This window comes from Glycine max, chromosome 2, assembly GCF_000004515.6.
Source record: "Glycine max cultivar Williams 82 chromosome 2, Glycine_max_v4.0, whole genome shotgun sequence".
In the NCBI taxonomy this organism is placed as follows: Eukaryota; Viridiplantae; Streptophyta; class Magnoliopsida; order Fabales; family Fabaceae; genus Glycine; species Glycine max.
Window position 1 is genome coordinate 46,762,253 of NC_016089.4, and position 8,111 is coordinate 46,770,363.

General features: G+C 33.6%; 2 protein-coding genes across 2 annotated transcripts; both read right to left on the reverse strand.

Annotated features, from left to right (window-relative positions):
• Window positions 1-210: 210 nt before the first annotated feature.
• Window positions 211-2,259, reverse strand: LOC100792981 (GDSL esterase/lipase At2g40250). The gene is made up of 3 exons (XM_003518387.5): window positions 1,645-2,259; window positions 536-806; window positions 211-404 (listed from the first exon to the last, which is right to left on the reverse strand). Exons 1-3 carry the CDS (start codon window positions 2,257-2,259, stop codon window positions 211-213), a joined length of 1,080 nt encoding a protein of 359 aa, XP_003518435.1.
• Window positions 2,260-5,212: 2,953 nt separating this feature from the next.
• Window positions 5,213-7,704, reverse strand: LOC100793498 (U-box domain-containing protein 1). Its single transcript, XM_003518388.5, has one exon. The coding sequence runs from the start codon at window positions 7,457-7,459 to the stop codon at window positions 5,411-5,413; it is 2,049 nt and encodes a 682-aa protein (XP_003518436.1). The 5' UTR covers window positions 7,460-7,704; the 3' UTR covers window positions 5,213-5,410.
• Between the last annotated feature and the right edge of the window lie 407 nt (window positions 7,705-8,111).

Genomic DNA, 8,111 nt, shown 5'->3' on the forward strand with positions numbered 1-8,111 from the left:
TAAATCTAAAAAAAATTGAATGAATAAAAAACTAATTTAATATTAATATTATAAAAAAAAACAATCTGTACCTAAACAAAATAACATGCTCTATAGATAAAATAGAATTCCTAACCCGCCATGAAAAAAAATAATATAATCCCCCTAATAGCCTAATTACTAAGGTCCTAAGGAAAAAAATGCGTATATAAAATGTAAAATCATAATAGCCTAATTACTAAGGTATGGAATCACATTTTGCTGACCATTCTCAGCAAGAACGTAGTTTCCTGCTTCAGTAAGGTGCACAGCATCCCAGAACAAGTACTTAGACGGATCGGGGCAAGTTAGGTCAAGTGCATTGCACACAGGACCCATCTCCAAGAGCCCTGTCCCACAGCATCCTTGAAGAGTTTGCGCAAAGCCTTCACAAATTATTAATGAACAAAATTAGCACGAGTCAAACTTGACGAGTTGTGCAAATTAAATAAATATATATATATATATATATATATATATATATATATATAAAAATGAGTGAGTAATTAAGTAGTACCATATTTGGTTGGATTTTGGACCATATCGAGAATGGGTGTATAGATATCGAAATAAGCGATCTTAGCATCATTGAGTGTGGATTGGAGTAAATGGATATGGGATTGAAGCTTGTTGTTGTAGGCTTGAGAATCCATGTTCTGTTGGGCGTCACACACACGTTGGAGCCAATGTAGGTCTTTGATGCTGCTTAAAGTCACTTGCACTGGGAGACACCCAATTGGTGGAAGACCTGCCACCAAAATCCTACGTGCTCCTGCTCCATAAAGTGTCTGCAATATCCAACATTAATTAAAATAAATTATTTTTTAACCATTGTAATTAAAATCTTTGATTTTGGGTGGAACTTGAAGATATTCTCATTAACTTTGATCCTTAAGATTAATTATGAGACTAATTCTTAATTTGATGTTTAATTTTAAACATCATCAACTCTTTTAAAAAAATATATTATATCAGAATCAAATTCAGATTTTTTTTCATAAACACAATGCTTGAGTGACATATGCAATGTGGTTAAATGAGTTGTATAAAGATATGCCTATAGTATGTATGAAAAAAATGCATGCATTCTTTAATATGTAGTTTGCTTTCAAGAGAAGAAGTTAGGAAATCAAAGTGGTTTCATTTTTGTGAAGCTTCGTAGAATTTGTACTTAATTTATAAGGGAATGCAGACGAAAGAAAATTTAAATTGCCTTGTTTTGAATATTTCTTTATGAACAATATACTTTCTATAAGATAATATTAATAAGAATAATGATTGTTTGTCAATGTCTCGTTATGAATATATTATTTCAAGAGACGTAAACTGAAAATGCCAATAAATTGGAAGAAAAAATAAATAAAATACATCTACAGTTAATTGATGGCAATATTATAACGGATTTGGATCATTCCAATTTCCAACCCTAAAGATAAACTCTTCCCCGACGAATAGTTTTTTTTTTTTATATAGAAAAAAAGGGAGAAATTCGAAATCTAATAAGTATATGACTCTAATTACAAATTAATTTATGCACTCATGGTTTAAGCATATGACTCTAATTAACGTGCAAACAAGAGAAATTGAATTAAACATGGGACAAATAATTATTTAAAATATACAAACCTGAACAAAATCATTAAGATTTTGAAGGAGATAATCTTGGTAGCCCGAAATAGAACCATAGCGAATCATCCTTGATGTTGCTGGCATCAAATATGCATTGTAGAGCATGTCATTGGTCCCAATACTGATAACAAACAAGGCATTTTCTAGTATATCATTGGCCTTTTGATTTCCAACGACTCTTGTTATCCTCTGCAAGGCTTGTTCAAAGGAAGCAAGCTGTGAGGACAAGTCCAAAACCCTGGCCAATGCCACGGTATTGGGATCCAAGCCAGAGCCCCCAGAGGCAAAACTAACGCCGGTGACCATATCACTAACAGTCACTAGCGGGTCAAAGTAAGCGGGTAAAAGGTCCTTAAGGCCTAGGAATTGGGCAAGGTAATCGGTTGCGATTTTCCCATTTGAAAACCTCCCAGTTGCCAGGTGAGTGGGAAAGTCGCGACCATAGGGGAAGTGGTCCCCTCGGAAGAGAGTGAACAAGTGGTTGTTGTTGCCGGGGTCCACCGTGGAGTCCCCAAAGGCAAAGATGGCCGAGAAATTGCTCGAGGCAGTGGTGGACTTTAGCATGCATAGCAAGAGGAGAATGGAGAAGCTGGAGGTTATTAGGGAAGCCATGGCAACCTGATGTAGGTAATTTTTGCACTTGGAAAACTATATATGGTATATTGTATGCTACGTGACCTGAGTACGTAATGTTATGTTCTATTTATAGAATTTGGGTAGCATGAGAAAAGACTCCAAGATAAATGTAATCTTCTGTTGGATGATAATTGATTGGGTTTGTTTAATTTGAATTTCAATTATCCACAAGCATGCGTTCAAAACTGGTTTTATCCATTGATTAGATTATATCAGAAGATGATAATTGTCCCAGGCTGTCAATTAGTTTCAAAATGAATGTTGTTATATTTGGTGCGAATTTGAAAAAGTTTTTCTATTTCTTCTGTTTTTTGCTAACAATATTTTCTAATCTAATTTTAATTTTTCAAGAAACTCAAACAATATTGTTTTCAGTTTATATTAAAGTATACTCATGCGTGCGGTAAAAGTCAAATTTCGAAAACTCACGCACTTGAAGTTAAGAAATTTCATATTGGATAAGCCTTTCTTTGTCTTTTGTTTTAGCTAACACTAATTTTAATTAATATTTTTTTTTGTTACAAGAGGAAAGAAACAAAAAGAAACAGAAGCTACAGTATAGGAAAAAAAAACACCGGACATATCTGCCTTAAAATATAATTTTCGAAATGTAACACAAAATATTTATCAGTTTATGTATATCCGTGTGCGGGAAAATCAAATTTTCGGAACCAAAAGACTTAAAATTATTTAATATGATCAAACAGAATTAGTAAGTTATCTAAATTATTAACTACCCAAATATCTATATATCTATATCTACATTTAACTTATGTTGAGTTATCTTGTGAGTTAAGGATATGTACAATGATTTTTGGAAGTTACTGGTTTTTTTATATATAATGGGTTGCTGGATCGTATTTCTTATGACAAAAGATGAATAATAATAATAAACAGAATTCTTATCAATTTTTTCTAAAGATAAAATATTTTACTAAAAATTAAAATGAATAATGTAATATAAGCATAAAATGATAATGTAGAAAGGCTTTTTTGACTGGGAATGTGAAAAAAATACTTTAACTCTAATATAAAAAGGTAAAAGTGAAATTGTATTGAAATATTAAGGATGAATAAGGTTAAAAAAAAAATACTACACAGGCCAGTTTGTTTTGTTTAATCTAATTCGCAATGCCTAGCATTTAAACAGAATGGACTGGGCTAGTATGCCAAACAAAACAAGTCCTTAACTCGGGTGCTAGTGAGTTGAGAGACTTAACGATAAAAAATATATACAATTTTGAAATTTCTAAAAAATTATAAAAAAAAATTGAAAATCATACAAACTTATAAACTATGATAGAAACCGAAAAATCTTTTGTCACCATTTAGCAAAATAAAATTTGAAAAAAAAAATATAGGCACATATAGTGTAAAAAATATCAATAACAATCTATTATGTATAATAGATTATTTATTAACTTTTATAATAAATTTTACTGGAGTCTACAAAATTGACGTGATAGTAGAATGTGCACTCACAAGTAACTCCCTGGACAGTTGGACTATTTGGCCAGTAGGTATTAACAATTAATTATCTGTATAGTTGGATATTAATGATAATAGTATTATTTCTTTATTCATAAGCGATTGATTATCTATAATCTATTAGATTATTTATAATTTATAAATTATCTACAAGATATACATCATTTATTCACTATTATCTATAAGTTGTGAATTATCTATTAACTATTATTTACATTATCTATTAACTATTATTTGCAAAACAATAAATTATCTACAAGACCCTATTATAATGGCTCCTACGATTAAGAACTGGGAGTTTCTATCCACCTTATAAATATCAGTTTCTATCTTAATTATTTTTTTTATTTCATTCTAAACTCAACTCTTACTCTAGATTTTGGTTTAATTGTTTTTATAAAAAAATTGTTAAAGAAAAATAAACTAACAACTTTTGATTCTATATCCCGCTAATCGTGGCAGACTTCCTATCTCGCACCAAAATCTAAATAAACCATCTCACAGCAAATTCTGAACATTTTATTTAGAGGAATAGTCACTGGAAGGTTTTTTTTCCATAATTATATCAATTTAATCTAGAATATTATTAAAATACACTAATTTATTAAAAAAAATCTTAAATTATACTAGTTTGATGTGACAGTAAACAAGTCAGGTTTGATCACTCTAACTTTCATGAGTTGAATTTTTTTATTTTATTTTTTTAAAATTGTTCCAAGAGTTTATTAAATTAATTTTTTATAAGAAAATGATATTATTAAATATAATTATTTTTTTATATTATTTAATTTATATAAGATATTTTTTAGGTGAACATTTTTTAAATTACGAAAAAACATGTTAAAGAGATCAAATCATTTGTGCTTAAAGTACGAAATTTCATTCGTATTATTAAGCATTTTCCTTTCAATAAAATTAAGGATGAAATGGATATTCTTATAAGAACACAAAATAAAGTTAACAATCACAGTTGGTTACTTGGTTTGAGCATTAGACTCAAATATCAAGTTTGAATCTTATAAATGACAAGTTAGATTGTCTCATAAATATTAATCATACTTCGCACCAAAAAATAAAATTATCTAATTTTTCAGATATAAAAAATCTTTAAGCCCTTAAATTTATTACTCCATCTCACCGGCCTGAACATTAATTTATGATTAAATTTAATGTTGTAAATTTAAGACTGCTTTCAAAAAATGACAAAATCAGCAAGTTGCACCACTCTAATCAAGGCTTTTGATTTGCAACCTACATGGATTTCTGCTAAATATCTCACCACAGGGAAACAGAATGAATGGGAGGCAAGTGGACTAGTTGAATTAGTTTATCAGTTCACCAAATGCACATTGAGCTAAAATTTCGAAAGGCAACATAGACATACAGACAAGTAAATAGAGTTAGGCAATGGTGCTAATCAATCCACATTCTTAAAAATTCTAGAAGCAAGCATTTGCACAAGTGATAATTAACTACTCAATCCAGGGATTATTATTTCCTAATCAGCAAATCATTGGACAAAGCTCCAAAGTTTTGATACCAAAAAAATTGCAAACAAATGATGACCAGTCTTTCATGTATAATACCATTCACAAAATATACAACTGTGAAGTGATGTGATTGCACACACCCTACTCTACTAAACACAATGATGAGGCTGAGAGCAGCACCTATTGAGAAACCTAAGCACTGCATCTGCCTTTCTCCTAGCTCTCAAAGACCCATCAGCAGCCAAGCTTTGCAGTGAAGGAATGCTCCTTGGATTTGCCAAGAGCCTCCTTGCCACCACTTCCCCCTCTTGTTTGCACAGTCCTAGCAAAAGGGTTATTGAATTTTCCTTCCCTTTCACTGATCCAAATCTCAGAAGATCAATAAGAAGTGGCACCAATGCTCTACTGTTCCTTATCTCTTCTAGCCCCTCAGAGCAACCTAGGAGCAAAGCAAGAACAGCAAGAGCATCATCTGTTATGCCAGCCTTGTCATCCATAAGCAACTCAACCAGCACAGGAACTGCCTCAGCCTTAACAACACTTACCTTGTTAGGATTGTAAACTGCAAGATTGAACAGTGCACTTGCAGCATCTCTTTTCCCTATTGGAGTTCCTTCTTTCAAGAGTTCGACTAAGGCAGGTATTGCCCTTGGCCTTCCTCCAATTTGCACTTTGCACTCATCCACCATAGACAAACTATATATTGATGCTGCTGCATTCTCCCTTGCCTCCATGGTCTTCCCTGATTCAAGTACTTCCACTATGCTGTCAACTGCTCCTGCTGCCATGATCAAAATCTTGTTGTTGTCGAATATGGAGAGGTTGAACAAGGCTGTCACTGCATGCTCTTGGATTCTTGAATCTTGAGATCCTAGGAGTGTTACAAGAAAGGGAATAGCCCCTACCTCGGCTATGACGCTTCGGTTAACCATGCCAGTTTTTGTGAGTAACCGAAGCTCATATGCAGCTTGCCTTTGGATGTCAGCAGAACCAGTTGCCAATTTTCCAACTAGAAATTCTGCTGTCATTTTGACAGCATCCGCAGCGGCTTTGTTTGCAGAAATATGGTCTACAGCATCTTCCTTCAACTTCTTGCTGCTGTTCTTGTTTCCTTCGGTGGTAGGCTCATCCACTGGAACATTGTTGTCATGGCACCATTGCTGAACAAGGCTCTTCAATGCATAGTTTGGTATGAGAGCCGTGTGAATTAGCCTTTGCCCACTTTTGGGGCATGTGTGATGACCAGAGTTTATCCATTGTGCAATTGAGATTCTATCATAAGAGTGCCCTGATGACACAATCACCGGGTCCCTCATTAAGTCAAGTGAAATTGGACAACGAAATTCATCAGGAACATTAGGTGTCATGGACTGAGAGGATGAAGAACTATCATATACTTTGTTATACAAAAATGAAGATAGTGGCTTACAATCTTCTTTTGTATCACTCTCTCCTTCTTTGAATATCATGGATTTGGAATAGCACATCAGAGATATGAGATTGTTTATATTGGAGACAACAATTAATCCTCCTGTGCCAGCTTGGTTCTGAGCTTCAGCCTCTAACTTGGATATTTCCTCTTCATAATCTGATGGAGTTCTCAAACCAATGCTACTTAATATCTCTTCCACTTTGCCAAAGTCAACGAGCCCCTTCTTCTTCTTGTTTTGTAAACTGTTGTTGGCCATTACTTGTATAAGCTGTTCTCTTCGGTGAAGCTCTCTAGGATCAATGAGTAACTCAGCCCTCTTTGCTTGCTTGTGAAGAAGCTCCACTTGTTCCTTAATATCTGAGGTTACATTAAGCAAACTCAAGGAAAGGATATCAAGGGCCCTTCCCATCTCCTTAACAAGCACATAAAATTGGTTGGATATGAACTCTAACTGTATGAGACTCCAAAGAGAACTTCCATCCTTGCAATCTTGGATCAAAACTTTGACTCTTCTTATCACAGAGAAGAGTTCTGTGAGACACAGGATCGAGGAAGGAGGGAGTGGAGTATCCGTTTCTTGAATCTCTTCAAACAAAGAAGAGAGAAGTTTGATCCTCCTTATCATGGTTGAAACGTTTCTTGTGTGTACCAAGGGAAACTTCTCCATTGAGCCAACTTCATTGCACACATGAATCAGAGAATCTAGCAAAGTCCCTGATGGTAACAAGCCTGGGGAGACCATCATCGCGGATAGAACATTATTCATTTTGGTTCTTACCTTAGTAGGAGGATGTTTCTGTTCATTCTTATGGTTTGCAAAATTTGCTCTCTACAAGGAATTGGATTATTCTGAGAGCTTCTATAAGGCTATTTCTTACATTAAAATAATTGTCAAAGAGGTTATATGTTTAATTAAATGCATGGTACTTTTGTCTCTTTCTATTTGTGCAGTTAGTGCTAAAGACAAGAAGAAAAGTATTGAAGAGAGTTGAGTATTTCTTGGGGTGCTGCCATTTGGAGGATTTTCCTGGCTTGCAAGATTAGTTGGTATTCCCCAGCTAGTTTTTTATTCAAATTTGAATACTTTCAGCCATTTTTTTATTCAAGCAAGAATATTTTTTTTGTTAATGAGCCTTGTCAAACATAGTTTTCAGCTGCTTGGTATATCCCACCTTTGAAAATCTTTAAGCTTGGCTGATGAGATCTTCAAATGAATATTTTTCAGTGCAACTTGTTATTTGATATATATAGAATCCAACAGCATCCCCAACCAGATTCATAACATTCATTTTCTTGATCTGTCGTTTCAGGAAAATTAGGCATTATATGTAAAGTATGTGACTCCTGAAAACCTCAATGGCTGAATCTAAATCATCGTGCCATCCACTCACTATTTCTAATGTCACATTTGTCGTCTC

Excerpts from the sequence above, each read along its gene's own strand:
- LOC100792981 (XM_003518387.5), bottom strand. The coding sequence starts at position 2,259 with ATGGCTTCCCTAATAACCTCCAGCTTCTCCATTCTCCTCTTGCTATGC. Across the intron at positions 807-1,644 it reads ATCTTAATGATTTTGTTCAG|ACACTTTATGGAGCAGGAGC; the intron begins GTTTGTATATTT and ends TGGATATTGCAG. Across the intron at positions 405-535 it reads CCAAAATCCAACCAAATATG|GCTTTGCGCAAACTCTTCAA; the intron begins GTACTACTTAAT and ends TAATTTGTGAAG.
- LOC100793498 (XM_003518388.5), bottom strand. The coding sequence starts at position 7,459 with ATGAATAATGTTCTATCCGCGATGATGGTCTCCCCAGGCTTGTTACCA.